The 16,823-nt window shown below is 39.0% G+C and overlaps 1 protein-coding gene across 3 annotated transcripts in view; it reads left to right on the forward strand.

The window, feature by feature from the left end:
- The window catches only part of LOC127414759 (exocyst complex component 6B-like), a 187,583-nt gene extending 171,333 nt beyond the window's left edge, over window positions 1–16,250 (forward strand). For 2 of the 3 annotated variants that reach the window (XM_051653022.1, XM_051653031.1), the window contains 2 exons: window positions 4,640–4,752; window positions 14,341–16,250. In XM_051653022.1, the coding sequence (XP_051508982.1) occupies window positions 4,640–4,752; window positions 14,341–14,467 (240 nt within the window). In that variant the 3' untranslated portion in view covers window positions 14,468–16,250. The remainder of the gene's footprint in view (window positions 1–4,639; window positions 4,753–14,340) is intronic. The other variant, XR_007892852.1, reaches the window with a different exon arrangement.
- The last annotated feature ends 573 nt before the right edge of the window (window positions 16,251–16,823 follow it).

Genomic DNA, 16,823 nt, shown 5'->3' on the forward strand with positions numbered 1-16,823 from the left:
TATCCTTTTAATTCTTTTTTTTTTTCTTATTATTATTATTCCTCTTCTACTCTCTCTTTAGTTTCTGGAATGAGGCACTGTTTTTTTCTATCATTTTGATTGACATCTGCAGCACTGGTGCTTCAAAGACCTTGTTATTGAGTTGACTTTTTAACTCTTGTCAAAGAGTTTGCTTGACAGATGGAGAAAAGCACATTCAATATTGTTAAACCTAGCTGACCTGCAGTTAAGAGCATGTTTGTTTATATAGACTGTGATTTGTGTTTGAGAGTCTTGTGCCCTCTGCTTCCTGGACACTTTAGCATAGATGCAGCATAAGCCAAGATAACCTCCTTAGATAGCCTCTGACCTCTGCGGTGCTATTGTGCGGACTGAAATATGGCTTGAGAAACAGGGAGCCACTTTTCCTTTTTTTTTTTTTCTGTACTCCGATACTGCTTATCATTTCCCTCCCAGCAGACTTTCACTGATGTTGAATGATACTTTAGCGCTCCTCCTTCCCTTTTTTTCCCCCGCTCCTCTCTGTCTACATTTTTTTTATTTCACTCAATCCAGAACCATGGATAGCAGTGTTTTTTGTTTGAACAGAGTAGGACAGACAGACCTCTCTGTTGGTTATCTGTGCACGTCAGTGTTAAGATAGCATAATGCTGTTCTCTTGACTTTTCCCATTAAAGTTAACAGATTTCTCACGGAAACCTCTTAGAAATGACAAAAAGTGGTGATGGTGCGAGAGTCAGAATGTATGGATGTTAAATAGACAGCTAAAGGGCTGTGCTTTTGAGACCGCCCTTTTGATTGACGGGAGTGGAAAAGATGAGTAGAGGTCATGCCCATTTTTGTCTGTTGTTCCATAGCAGCTCACTAACTGATTTTTCCACTGATTTGTCAGTTATCAGCCTTGTTTATATAATTGTTCACAAAACCTGGCATGAGACCAGGCTCATTAGCAGGTGAACATCAATAGCCCCACCACCTCAACTTCCTGCTTAGTTCAAAGGATAGCTAACCCAAAAATGAAAATTATGTCATTTACTCACCCTCATGTTATTATTAACCTATATGACTTTCTTTCTACCATTGAACACAAAAGGAGATGTTAGGCAGAATGTTATGAACTTTACAGCCTCAATCAATATACACTCTTATTGCATATGCTTTTTGGGTTGAAGTAACCCTTTAATGGTCCTACTAACTCTCTTTGCAATCTCTTGGAATAGCGAATAGTTTGGATTATCTCGATGACCGTTGGTTGGGCAGGCTCTCATGGCCTCACTAGTGTCCTGTGAGCTGGCTGTTACGCCCATGTGACTCCTCACCTCCAATTCATGCTGAGGAATGAACAAGCCATATTATCCGTGACACAACAACTATGATCTGGTCCAAACGTATCCTTGCGAAGGCACATCTTATGGCAAACTCTCTAGAAACATGTTGAACATGGGGATTGTTTATTCACGCAGCGCTCATTTTTCAGCAAGCTTAACGTTGATTTTCTGCCAATATAAGGGTTTGCAATAATTGACGGGTTAAGAAATGTCAGATGCACTTGTTTCATGTCAGAGACACTCATATCGACAGCATCAAATTTCAGTAGGTGTGACATCCCCTACCGTTATTGAGTTACTTAGTAGGTAGCTGGGTTATACACAATCTATTCCTCTATTATCCTCATGATTCCATTCTAATTTGATGGCTTCTCCCTCTGAGCACTTGAAAGTTTTATTGATCTCTTTAAGTGGAACTGCTGGTCCCTCATACTCATATTTGTTCACAGTGGAGGTTTTCTGCTGCTCTATCTGGTTTAGGATTTGCTCATCGTTCAGATTTATGATTGTGCCCTTCAGCCCTTTTTGCTGTGGTTCAAATCACAGCACACATACAGCCCATCATGACTCATCCCAGTTCAGTAGACTTTTAAAATACTTTTTTTTTTTTTTCAAGATGTAACCCGAGGCTACGTTGGCAGTTGAGTGTGTAGGCTTTTTAATATAGAACAGCCCACCTGTGCTATAGAAATTTTTTCTATAGATACTTTAACCTCTTTTTCTCCCTACTCCATCCCTTTCTCTTTCTCTTTCAGTTGTTTCAGCAAAGTGGGGGTTGTTGTTATTTCTTGCTTTACTAGACTGATCTCTCTTTTCTGTGATGGTTATTATCTATGTTATCATTACTCTGGCTCAAGCTCAACTGAGTTTGGTCTGCATGAGCCTCTAGAGCTGACGGCCTAGTTCCAGAGAACGCATCATACAACAATGAGAGCCAGAGAGCAGCCAGAGGTGAAAGAAAGGAGAACTAATGAGAAAAGTAATTAGAGGGGAAGGTATGGATGAAGTGAAAGTGATGTGCATAAAGAGGAAAAACTACTGTATGACAAAAGCATTGGTGAAAGGAGATATGGAATTCAACACAAAAGTTAAAGGAACAGCTCACCCAAAAATGAACATTTTGACATTAAATAATTGATCAGCTCCCGTAAACAGAGCACAAATCAAATATGGTGACATATCGGGGACCTGCGTAGCTCAGCAAGTAAAGTCGCAAGTTCGAATCCAGGGCGTGCTGAGTGACTCCAGTCAGGCTTCCTAAGCAACCACTTGGCCCGGTTGCTAGGGTGGGAAGAATCACGTTGGGTTAACTTCCTTGTGGTCACTATAATGTGGTTTGCTCTCGGTGGGGCGCATGGTGAGTTGTGCGTGGATCGCGGAGAGTAGCGTGAAGCCTCAAAACACGCTATGTTTCCATGGTAACGCACTCAACAAGCCACGTGATAAGACGCGCGGATTGACTGTCTCAGATGCAGAGGCAACTGAGATTTGTCCTCCGCCACCCAGATTGAGTCCCTACCACGAGGACTTCGAGCGCATTGGGAATTGGGGAGAAAAGGGGAAGAAATCCCCCCAAAAATATGGTGACATATAAATATAATTGAACTTCATTGGTTTATTTTTGGGTGATCAGTTCCTTCTCTTAGAAGTTTTTTTGTAGGTAGCAGTTAATTTGCATTTACCTCATTAAGTTGTTATAAATAACCTGACATTATTGGCTGATTAGTTGTGTGTAGGTGGCTGCTAGGTTACTATTGCATAGGGGATCATTACATAACAAGCTTGCCACCTGAGAAATGTTTTAGATTTATTACAGAAGTAAAGCGCAAATCAAACCTTGTTTTTCCAGAGCACTGCCAGAAATAGCAACAAGTTTAGGGGGAGAAAGAACACGATAGTCAATTCCCAACACCCCCTGGCTATTAACGAGAAGGGCTGTTCCTGCAGTGTTCCAAACAAACAGTGTGACGGTCAGAATAACTGCTTGGAACCCTTATCCAAATGGGCCTTAGCGAAGAGAGACAGTGTGAACGAGGGGTGACATTGAGGCTATGAGGAAAATGAGAGCAACACATCAATGTGCAACTTCATGTTTTCTTTTTTTGCCTCCCTTTCTTTCCATCATTCTTTGTTGTAGAAGAATGAGAGGAAGTGATAATCCAGCGCCCGTCCGCCCCCATGCCCCAGCTCCTCTCTAGCGTGGCCCTCTGTTTGTTCAGAGAGAGGCCGATAACGCTGTCAGGGGTCACATCGAGGTGAAAGAGACTGAGTGGAAGTTCATTGGGAGGTGAAGGTGAGGCGGAGAGGCAGAGCGGAAAGGTGAAACCCAGGTCATGGACGAGTTTGACACACTCGCTAGTGCTGTGTGGAATTCAAGTGCGTGTGTATGGGGGGGGGGGGATTACAAATGACAGCAGCAGAGCCAGGCCCCTTTCTCTCTCCCTCTCTTCTTCCTCCTCCTCCTCAGTGGCTGCTGTTGTCCTTTTTCTCTCGGCAAGGCTGCAGAACGTGCCAAAGGGAAGAAGAGAGAAGAGAGAAAACATGCAAATCTGAAAATCACTTATCTCACCCAGGTGCTTATCTGCCATAGTGTATGTGTGATGTCATGAAAAGTGTTGTTCATTAAGCACAGGTGGTTGAAGTGGGTGGCTTACAAACACACAGTTGTCTATTATGTACATTTCCTGTCATTATGGATGCATCTTCCTCGTGGTTTTATGGGTTCAGGACAGTGATTATTGTATATTAATTTGGCTTTTTTTCTGTTTGTAAGTTTTATGACATGTTTGATTGTGTTTGTCTGCATTCACATCAATCCACTGAATCTGTAATTTGTCTAAATATGTATACAGTATATATATTTATGTGTGTGTTTGTGCGTGTGTGTGTGCGTGCATGCGTATTTGTGCCAATGGCTCTAGAGAGCGAATGCTGAGGGTTGCATGTTTTGGCAAGGCTCCAGCAAGGTCAGTAACTGGCAGGGTCAATCACGGGTCATTACCGGCCAATTATTGGGTCAGATCCAGGTCACAATCGGGCTGAAACAGCCTCGCATTCAGGGCGAAAGAGTGTAAATGGCTGTTCCCTCTTTAATCTTCCTCCATTCTCCTTTAATCCCCTGCTTTGTCATGTTGCTTTCCCCTGTGTCTCTTCTATAATCTCATTTAGAGGTCCTGCTCACTTATGTAACATTGGGAGAAGTGAACAGGCCTGATCTATCAAGGACCAGCAATAGTGTCAAACTGTGTTTAATGAACTTGAATGATCTCTCTTTGTCTTCCCCTTACAACCACCAACATTTCTGTTTTTAGTTACTGGATCTCTTCACCCAGTGGGACTGGTCCACATATCTGGCTGACTACGGCCGCCCCACCTGCAAATACCTGAGGGTCAATCCACACACGGCACTGGCCCTCCTAGAGAAGTGAGTATCACTCTAACGCTCATCCCTTGCTCTCCTTATCCTTATACATGCACAGTCTTACTTTAAGGCCCAGTTAACACCTGGTATCAAGATGAGTTTTGGGTGATCCGATCACTAGTGGACAGGCGAGACACATCACTGTTTACACCTTGTCGAAAAATGTGTCCCAAATGAGTCCCTGTTGACCAGTTGTATTCAAAGCGGAGGGTCTCTGATTTCATGACAACATACATCAATCACTACATCAGTGTATAACTGCAGGTCAACAAAGTGCAAAAAAAGAATCAGTGAAAAAACAGTGCAGTGTTTTTCCCAATTATACTTGCATTTAATCCAAGCACAAACGTGACTTTTTGAGCAGATCTCTCAGTTATTTTAGTGGAGTACCTGTATTAACTTTTGGTGTGCATGCTGCTTATCAGTGTCATTGCCTGTTGATATCAGGCACCTTAAAGTAGTTCTTGTGAATGTTTATGTTTAAGACGCATTTGTTGATTGACTGTTGAATAGGTGATGCTTCATTGCTGTTCAAACGCATTTGAAAGGATGAGCGTTTAAACTTCAAACCCAATGTGGTGACATGTTATCGGCCACATTCTACCACATTCGAATGTGGTTCAAATATACAAACATTCCACATGTACACCTGTTTAGCATCGTCCTGTTTAAAACAGATTTTAATGCCAGGTGTAAATGGAGGCTAAGACATCATCCTATACTCATTTGATCTATCTGAACCTTTCTGTCTTTCCTCTCTGTCACTCCTGAGCAGGATTTCCCGATCGTAAGTACTCTGATGCATTTTGTGTTGGTGTGATGAGAGTGTGTCAGTGTTTATTAATACATATGATCAGTTTTGTGTTTATATGTTTGGATTGGTTCATATTATGCTTTTCATTGTACGATATATGCAAGTTTGGATCTTTATTGATGTGCATTTTTTTTTTGAATGCTTTTAAAAAAATAAAGCAATAGTAAGAGCTATGCAATATTGTGAATATGAGTCATGGCTAAAGTGCATTGTCAGGCACTATGTACACTTACTATATATACAATATGGCATGACCTCAAGTATGAAGGTAAAATAGTGCCTAAATTATTTGCATGCGCAGAGTGAGATTTGTAAAAGTGTAAATGAAGTTACAAGCGTGATGGACAAATTGCATGTGCAAAGTTAGATTTGTGAAAGCGTAACTAAAATTGCAAGTGTAAAAATAAATTGCTTGCACACACAATGTTTTGTAAAGGTGTAAATCAAGTTGCAAGTGTAAAAAAAATATTAGCAATACTTTAATGCTTTGCATAAGTGTAATTCATGTGTTGTAAATCTGTAATTTCATATCAACACAACGTAAATGTGGTAAATTTTTGCCACTGTTTTTGTGCCTAAACATGAACAAAAACATTGCAAACCTGCAATCAGAGATATGCAAGCAAAGAAAAGGTGTCATTAAAAAAAGCAAAACAGATTGACTGAGTAGCATCAGTCTGTATATGTAAAATAAACTACTGCAAACATGTAAATGATTTGTGTTTGTGGCATAAATATTTTTCAGCTCACTGCAATAGTCCTGCGTTTGATAAATCTGGTTCCAGAGGTGGGGGACTCGAGTTAAATGACTATTCTGACTCGAGTCGAAAATTTAAGGACCTGTGACTTACTTGATTAAATGCAGAAAATTACTTGACTTCGACTTGAATTGGATAGCTCGACAATGACTTGAATTGTTTCATGTTATGTGCTTTTATAGTAATAAAATACTATTAAAAAAAAAACTAAAAATAATGAAATTAATGTTTTTGAAAAAAACCTTTTGGAATTTTTTTTTCATTTTTTATGGATAATTCCGAAAGCTGTCTGTCATTTTGACTCAGTGCATCTGTTTTATTTTAACCATCTTTACAAAGCTTCACTCACTCTCTCTTTCACTCCCGTGCATGATAATAAAGCACAACAAAGTAGTCTGTAAGAAAAAAAAAATTGGCACGCCAATTATACCTGAATTTAAGCTAAGCATATATGTGACATTTCTAGCAGTTAGTGGAGTACCTGTATTATATCAGCTTAGGTTGTGCATGCTTCTCATCTGTGTCACCACATGTGATATTAGGCACATTGAAGAAGCTCCATCAAGTTTTTGTGCAGGAATGTGTATGCATGATTATTTCCTTTAAAAGCAACACGTAAGTTTAAAACTCGGTTGATTGACAAATAGAACTTACCTGTTACATACACCAATCAGCCACAACATTAAAACCACCTGCCTAAGATTGTGTAGGTTCTGCATTCTGAGATGCTATTCTTCTCACCACAATTGTACAGAGCGGTTATCTGAGTTACCGTAGACATTGTCAGTTCAAACCAGTCTGGCCATTCTCTGTTGACCTCTCTCATCAACAAGGTGTTTCCGTCCACAGAGCTGCGGCTCACTGGATTTTTTTTGTTTTTGGCACCATTCGGAGTAATTCTAGAGACTGTTGTGAGTGAAAATCCCAGGAGATCAGCAGTTACAGAAATAATGAAACCATCCTCAAAAGTTTGTATACCCTTGGAGAATTGGTAATATATGTACCATTTTTAAAGAAAACATGAGTGAGCAGGCAAAACACATTTCTTTTATTTCTTATGGGATTCATATTCAAATGTAGATAACAGATTGGCACGATCATAAAACAAAACATGGCAACAAAGGAAAAAATGAAATGACCCCTGTTCAAATGTCTGCATACCCTTAGTTCTTAATACTGTGTATTGCCCCCTTTAGCATCAATGACAGTGTGCAGTCTTTTGTAATAGTTGTCAATGAGGCCCCAAATTCTTGCAGGTGGTGTAGCTGCTCATTTGTCTTGGCAAAATGTCTCCAGGTCATGCAAAGTCTTTGGTCGTCTTGCATGAACCACACGTTTGAGATCTCCCTGGAGTGGCTTGATGATATTAAGGTCAGGCGACTGTGATGGCCACTCCAGAACCTTCACCTTTTTCTGCTGTAACCACTGGAGGGTCAACTTGGCCTTGTGCTTAGGGTCATTGTCATGCTGGAAAGTCCAAGAGCGTCCCATGCACAGCTTTCATGCAGAAGAATGCAAATTGTCTGCCAGTATTTTCTGATAACATGCTGCATTCATCTTGCCATCAATTTTCACAAGATTCCCCTTGCCTTTAGAGCTCACCGCCCCCCCTCCCCCCCCCCCAAACATCAGTGAGCCACCACCATGCTTCACGGTGGGGATGGTATTCTTTTCACTATAGGCCTTGTTGACCCCTCTCCAAATATAGCGCTTATGGTTGTGACCATAAAGCTCTATTTTGGTCTCGTCACTCCAAATTGCAGTGTGCCAGAAGCTGTGAGGCGTGTCAAGGTGTTGTCAGGTATATTGTAACTGGGCTTTTTTTGGCATTGGCGCAGTAAAAGCTTCTTTCTGGCAACTTGACCATGCAGCTAATTTTTGTTCAAGTATCGTCATATTGTGCTCCTTGAAACAACCACACCATCTTTTTCCAGAGCAGCCTGTATTTCTGCTGAGGTTACCTGTCAGTTTTTCTTTGTATCCCGAACAATTCTTCTGGCAGCTGTGGCTGAAATCTTTCCTGGTCTACCTGACCTTGGCTTGGTATCAAGAGATCCCTGAATTTTCCACTTCTTAATAAGTGATTGAACAGTACTGACTGGCATTTTCAAGGCTTTGGATATCTTTTATATCCTTTTCCGTCTTTATAATGTTCCATTACCTTGTTACACAGGTCTTTTGACAGTTCTTTTCTGCTCCCCATGGCTCAGTATCTAGCCTGCTCAGTGCATCCACGTAAGGGCTAACAAACTCTGACTATTTATACACAGACACTAATTGTAATTTAAAAAGCCACAGGTGTGGGAAATTAAACTTTAATTGCAATTTAAACCTGTGTGTGTCACCTTGTGTGTCTGCAACAAGGCCAAACATTCAAGGGTATGTAAACTTTTGATCAGGGCCATTTGGGTGATTTCTGTTATCATTATGATTTAAAAAGGAGCCAAACAACTGTGATAATAAATGGCTTCATATGATCACTGTTCTTAAATAAAAGACAGTTTTTTTGCATGATCAGTCATATTTTCAAAATCAATGCCAAAGTTTCATAATTTCTGCCAGGGTATGCAAACTTTTGAGCACAACTGTGTGTGTGTGTGTGTGTGTGTGTGTGTGTGTGTGTGTGTGTGTGTATATGTATATATATATATATATATATATATATATATATATATATATATATATATATATATATACACACACACACACACAAACACACACACACAGTTGAAGTCAGAAGTTTACATACTCTTAGGTTGAAGTCATTAAAACTAATTTTTTAACCACTCCACAGATTTCATATTAGAAAACTATAGTTTTGACAAGTCGTTTAGAACATCTACTTTGTGCATGACATGAGTAATTTTTCCAACAATTGTTTACAGACAGATTGTTTCACTTTTAATTAACTATATCACAATTCCAGTGGGTCAGAAGTTTACATACACTAAGTTAACTGTGCCTTTAAGCAGCTTGGAAAATTCCAGAAAATTATGTCAAGCCTTTAGAAAATTTGCCAATTAGCTTCTGATGGGAGGTGTACTGAATTGGAGGTGTACCTGTGGATGTATTTTAAGGCCTAGTTTCAAACTCTGTGCCTCTTTGCTTGACATCATGGGAAAATGAAAAGAAATCAGCCATGACCACAGAAAAAAAATTGTGGACCTCCACAAGTCTGGTTCATCCTTGGGAGCAATTTCCAAATGCCTGAAGGTACCACGCTCATCTGTACAAACAATAGTACGCAAATATAAACACCATGGGACCACATAGCCATCAAACCGCTCAAGGAAGGAGATGCATTCTGTCTCCTAGAGATGAACGTAGTTTGGTGCAAAAAGTGCAAATCAATCCAAAAGCAACAGCAAAGGACCTTGTAAAGATGCTGGAGGAAACAGGTAGACAAGTATCTATATCCACAGTAAAACGAGTCCTATATTGACATAACCTGAAAGGCTGCTCAGCAAGGAAGAAGCCACTGCTCCAAAACCGTCATAAAAATGGCAGACTACAGTTTGCAAGTGCACATGGGGACAAAGATCTTACTTTTTGGAGAACTGTCCTCTGGTCTAATGAAACAAAAATTGAACTGTTTGGCCATAATGACCATTGTTATGTTTGGAGGAAAAAGGGTGAGGCTTGCAAGCCAAAGAGCACCATCCCAACCGTGAAACATGGGAGTGGCAGCATCATGTTGTGGGGGTGCTTTGCTGCCGGAGGGACTGGTGCACTTCACAAAAAAATTAAAATTATATGGATATATTGAAGCAACATCTCAAGACATCAGCCAGGAAGTTAAAGCTTGATCGCAAATGGGTCGTCAAGGTATTGGAGTGGCCATCACAAAGCCCTGACCTCAATCCGATAGAAAATTTGTGGGCAGAATTGAAAACGTGTGCGAGCAAGGAGGCCTTTAGACCTGACTCAGTTACACCAGTTCACCAAAATTCCAGCAACTTATTGTGAGAAGCTTGTGGAAGGCTACCCAAAAATGTTTGACCCAGTTTAAACAATTTAAAGGCAATGCTACCAAATACTAACAAAGTGTATGTAAGCTTCTGATCCACTGGGAATGTGATGAAAGAAATAAAAGCTGAAATAAATCATTCTCTCTGCTATTATTCTGACATTTCACATTCTTAAAATAGTGATCCTAACATCTTAAATGTATTTGGCTAAGGTGTATGTAAACTTCTGACTTCAGCTGTTTATTACAGCAGTACAAAATTACAACAAAAATGTTGATTTAAACAAAACGTTGATTTAAAGAGCACCTATTATGGTTTAAAGGTCTCATACAATAGATTTACATGCATCCAAGGTCAAAAAACACTTAGATTTGCTCATAATTTAAACTGCAGCATTACCTTTTTTCCCAGTGTCAAAAACGACTCATTCAATGATCCGTTCTAAAGGATTCATTCTAAACTCCTTTCAGAGAGCCTACTCTGCTCTGATTGGTCAGATGTCCCAGTCTGTTGTGATTGGTCTACCGCTTAGTGTAGTGTTTGAGGGCGGGGCAAAGCTGTTCGCAAGCAGCCAGTGAAGACCAGAGGCGGGTTTTTTGTTTCCAAATTATGTAGGTTAGTACAGGAAGTAAGTTTGGAATTACTAACGACTCGTTTCAGGTGTTCAGAATCAGTTCTTTCTTTTGGGAGTCAATAACTCCATTTGCCTTGCACTTTGATTTTTGAAACTTTGCAGACTTTTTTACATTCACAAACAGCTATATAACACACTACATGAAAGATAATATTGAAAAACCATAATAGGTGCTCTTTAAACTACAGATGAAATAACAGTTTAAACAGAACCATTAATTTAAGTGCTTTAATAGAATTATAAGCTAAGATTTATGCCTTTTAACCCTCCAAAAATTGTGCCTCACTGAAACCTCGATTTGTGCTGCTGCTGCTTTTTTTTTTTTTTTTTTAAAGAAAAGGAGGGATAAGTCTAAATAAATTTTGTGGTAATCAACATTATACCACAACTGCTGCCAGTTGAGCTTAATTTGTATTTTTACCCAGAAAATTCCTTGAATGTAGTTCTCAGATATACAGTATGTATAATTCAGAAAAATCATCATTCCTCAGGGGTGGGGATAAATAAGTAATTCAACCTGTCTCCTTGATTCTGTTTTGTACTGTGACTTGACTTGACTATAAGCAGGACTCGATTTGATTTGCTTGAAGTGAACCACTGACTTAGCTTGTCTTGCTTGACTGTATGCACTGCTGACCTGTGACTTGACTGGGGGTTTGTAGGTAAGGACTTGAGACTTGCACATGTGTGACTTGCTCCCACCTCTGTCTGGTACATATATCATGACATGTTACAAATGTTCAAACAGTTGAGCTCAATATTTGTACATTTAATATATTTTCATATATTCAGTTTACCACAGAAGTGCAATAAACTAAGTCAGTGCGGACGCTTTTATTCTTTTACACACACGCGGCCAATAATCCCTAACACTCAAAAACACATTTGGCAGCATCCATCTTTTTGTTTGTTGAAATTAGCCTGCACGATATATAATTTATCAAAATATCGTAAACGTATATGTCGCAGGTTTGCGATTTGCTGCTGTGGTCTGTGTGGATATATCAAAGAATGGGTTTCAATTAATGGATTGTCCATTGAAATTATTCCTATCAATCTCAGTGTGGACTGACAACAAGCACGTTATACCAAAGCAGAAAGCATGTCTACGGCAACCATTTTTCAAAATAAAATATTGAATCCCATATTGAATGAAATAATTTTGAAATTAATACGAACATGAATTACAGTGTAATAATAAAATATTTTATAACACAGATTCTTTTAGGATATTCCAGAATATGGTGAAATTAACTTTATATTCATATATATAAAAAAAAAATTTAAAAAAATGCAAACAATTGAAGATGAATTTTAATATCTGCTACAGAGCTAATGGTAAAAAAAAGACCTTTGGGATAGAAGGTCCTTTTTTTTCCAGTAAACAATTTATTTGGGCAGTGGGGGTTCCGATGTTCTGTGCACTCTTATCGTATCGCATGTCACATTTTCCAACAGCTTATCACATATCCCATTTTTCCTCCATATCGTGTAGCCCTAGTTGAAATCCTGAAGTGTGTCGCACACTATCACACTCATAAAAGCAAGCATTCTGTTCTAGGCATGGTGATCATATCAATGGTAGGCAGCAATCTGTAATAAGGCAGCGATGCATATTGTCACCCAGCATTAGAACAAATGAGATTCACAGGATGAGTTGATGGGAGGAGACCACTAATCTACAGTGAAGCCACTGAAGTTATGTTTATCTATATCAAACAGTATACCTCTAACAAACTTCAGTGGCAAACGGATCAACTGAAAATAAACAAGTTCACTGAAACCGAGGTAAGATACAAAAAGACATTTTCAGACGTACTTATTGTGAAAATGGAGTGGTGGTGGCGTAGTGGGCTAAAGCACATAACTGGTTCAGTCCCCACAGCCACCAACATTGTGTCCTTGAGCAAGGCACCTGTCAGTCATTGAGGGTCTATGGCAGTTGGGGAATACCAAGATAGTCGTTTGAACACTTCAGGTGGCTTCACCTCCTGCTGGCTAGTGTACCATTGCATCAGCAATCTAGTTCTTTTTGTATATAATTGGAGGAGACTGATGTTGGAGTTGGTTTGTGGCTGGTTGTGATAACAGACATTGCTTCAGTAATGACCTCTGTTACAGACTGAATCTCTCTAACAAAATTTGTAGTTTGCATAATTGTTCATTGAAAGGGGTTGTATTCACTTTTGTAGCATTTTATTTGTTCCTTGGCTAATCCAATGGCTCATTCTCGTGGAAGTAGGATGGCTAAAATCGCTTAAAGCACCTTTAAGGTGGTCGCACACCGGACACATCTACGGGACGACACATAGCATCCTTAAATTCTAAACCATTGTTTTCTATGAATGTGCACACACAACCGCCGCCATTTAGCATCTATAGACTTTGGATGCTGCTCAAAATTGTGCCACGCGCTGAGTACCGCTTATAGACATCACTTTGTTAATTCTTGAATAAGCACAAAGTGATTACTGCAGTTTCACTGTTTTGGACTGCCACCTCCATTCACCGCACCAGCATGTTCTGTGTGTGATACCTATGCATTCTCCTAACGGGCGGTTTTTGCTACTATATCTTTAAGACTTATGTATGTAAATGACTTCTGTTATTGCCTAAATTATTTTATTTGGTTAAATTCTTTATTTATGAATAGCTTAACTAACTTTTTTATTTCAAAGCAATCATCAGGCTGAGGACTAAAGACTACATAGAAGAGAAAAATGACTTTTAAATGCCTGAAGGATGATGTATTGCTTCAGTATTTTGTCAAACTCTGAGAACTTTGGCAAGGTTTGTCTGGTTGCAAGGAATGTGCGTGCATTGGCTCAGTAATCTCCATGCTACTGAGAATGAGCGTTTGGCACAAGTGGCAGAAAAGTGAGCGGCCTCATTAGAACCACCATGCAGAACAGCTCCAGGATTCCTGCAAGAAACCACCATGTGGAAAGTCTCTCTTTAAGCACACAATGGTAGTCTCCATGGTTGAAGTCGGTGCCATTCCTTTAGGTCTTTAGGGGTGCAACACCCTGTGACCAACATGGCATGCGAGTGGAAGTGGCGCCCCACTCTTATCATCTTATCTGGCCTGTTTTCAGGTCATATGCTCTACAACCATTGTAGTGAGGTTATTGAATGACAGATTTTCCAAATTTTCATTGAATTAGAAAGACCAGATATGTTTTAAAGAAGTCATTCTACTTTCTTTGTTTCCCTATTTTTTTCTTTTTTTTTTTTTTCGGCCTGTCTGCCTGCCTGCTTCGAGTTGTAGGTTGATTTACCAGTATTTTATTTGGGAATAAATGAAAATGTCTTATGTTCTACAGATGACTTAAGATTCAGAGCCAAGGAAAACAATCATTTGCTGCATCTTTTTTTAATTAGATGATTTCATACACTTCCTTCATTTATTGTTTGCAGGATGAAGGACACCAGCCGTAAGAACAACATGTTTGCTCAGTTCCGTAAAAATGACCGGGACAAGCAGAAGCTCATAGACACTGTCGTCAAACAGCTGAGAAATCTCATCGCCTCCAACCAGGCCTGAGAAAACATCAGTGGGACGGCCTACTTCCTGATGAGTTACCACCACCAGAGGGTGTGGACTGTGCGTTCACATTTCCATCAGTTGAATGTGTTATTTTCCAGACCATTACAAAACACACAAAGACTCACACACTTAGATGGCATTTAATATGAGCGTGCACCTCAAAAGTGCATCTGCTTAACACAGTGAAATCTGCCGTCCTGTGCCTGTGTGATATGGTGTCCATTTCAAATTTGCATTTGAGTCTTCATATATGACTACATAAGCACAGTAAGGATGCAAGATCACCCTTTTCTGTAAAACAGGAATTTTGTTGCCTTTTATTGTCTCGACTTCAGCTTGTTACAAAAGACTTTTGTTCTGTCACATTAACTTCCTGTGACAGTTTAAATTGCCATTACAATAGTGCTGAAGCCAGATTATTATTTGTCTTTTTTTCCAACTACTGTTACACTGTGGTTGATATCGTTGCTTTAATCAATGCAAAGGTAAAAGTAACAGGAACTCCAACTGGGCTCAAAAGTTACTTTCATAATGTCAAATTACAAAACAAATGTAACAATATCTGTGAGATTATGATATAAAGTGTTGATCATAATGAGGGAAGTTTTACTGACTTCTCTACACAGGGAATCAAGTAACTGCCCTCACCTCAGTTAAATTCTTTACAAGTAATTGTATTCTAGACATGTCCCCATACTTGTTTAGCTATAGTCCATTACTGCTAAGATATTAAATGTATGGTTTGCTTGTATACTTGATTCATAATTGACTTGCAGTTGTGTGACGGCTTTGGATGAGTTTAGTTTACTATTGTCACCAAAATGACCGGGATAATGTGGTTAAGATGTTTTCTGATTGGACTTCCAAAATGCAGAAAAGAGGCCTATGTCTTTCGTTTTCATTAATTCCAAATATATTAGCCAGCGTTGAATACAAGAACTGACAGAAGTTGTGTAAGAATAGGGGTACCTATGGTACTCAGATGTCACACATTACCCTTATATAACTACCTTATGAATTACACATAAAGAGAATTATATACGAGCATGCTAAAGTCTATTTTTTTCGGACTGCACATTTGTGTGTGTGTGTCTACTATGCGAGTTTGTTTGTGTGCACCGCTGTACATTAAAACTAATATGAATTTCTTTTAGTAAACCATGTCGTCTTGCCGCTGTTTTTTTCTCTGATAGAAATGTGGGTGCAATATTACGTCTTATTTTCTTTTCAAATGCAACAGGGTTTTAGGTAGCAAAGATTGTCTTGTTTAAAAGGATTTTTTTGTTTTGTTTCATTTTTGTTTTTACTTGCACAAATGTGTGTTTGAAGCCTGTCCCTTACAATGAATGCAAAATCATTCAAATATAAAGGGAATTTTCTTCATGTTTGGGGACAAAACCTGTTATGACAGATTATTTTATGAGTTGTGTGAGCATGTGTGCCTGTGTGCACGTGCTCGCCAAATGGTGTTTTCTAGATTCAGCTCTTACCGTCTGCCTTGACTTTTTATTGCCATGCCAATAATTGATTATGGAGTTTTCCGCACAGCACCTGGACTTGGATATATGACCAAGGAATGGACCTGTGTTGTGTGAGAGAGAGTGCACGAGAACATGCTGCCCTTGCAGACAGCTGTGATTGTAGAGAACATTACTGATTTGTTTCACTCTTTACAGAGAGAGATGCACCGTACAGATTGTTATATTAAACCACTAATTACATAATTGTTTTTCTATACTAATAATTTCAAGAAATGCATAATAAATCAATTGAGAATGTGTCTTGTAGACTTTTATTTAGCATTTCAGTTATTTAATTCTTCAGTGCTGCACATTCATAGACAATAAAGGAGCCACTGGTTTTCCCACAAGTCATTTCTTGACTTAACAGTGAAAGCATCTGATAATGGAGTTTACAATGGCATATGATTTTTTAGATTTTTACCAAAAGTGACTTACTAAATTAAGTATACTTAAATCTTAACAGTCCCACAACAGTAGCATATGTGTGTTCATATGAAGTCACCCTGTTCAACAGTATGCTTGATGAAATATGAATTAGTGTTTTTAAAAAAATGTTTAGCCAGACTTCAAGTTGTAGTGTAGGAACCACCCATACCGCAATTTATAAAAGTGCTGGATTGTTATGGTGGTAAATGATGGCTGATTTCACTATGTAACACAATTTTTGTTCCTGGGTAGTAAGTGTTATTTCTTAATTGCTTATGCCTCAAAAGTATAGAAAATGGCTATTATTCCCCACAAACTTTGCTTTTGTGACCAGGACAGTGATATTTTGAAATGTACCTATTTCCAATGAGAAAACAGGTGAATTTGTGTCTTTTCACATAAAG

Source organism: Myxocyprinus asiaticus, chromosome 2 (assembly GCF_019703515.2).
Source record: "Myxocyprinus asiaticus isolate MX2 ecotype Aquarium Trade chromosome 2, UBuf_Myxa_2, whole genome shotgun sequence".
NCBI classification, from domain to species: Eukaryota; Metazoa; Chordata; class Actinopteri; order Cypriniformes; family Catostomidae; genus Myxocyprinus; species Myxocyprinus asiaticus.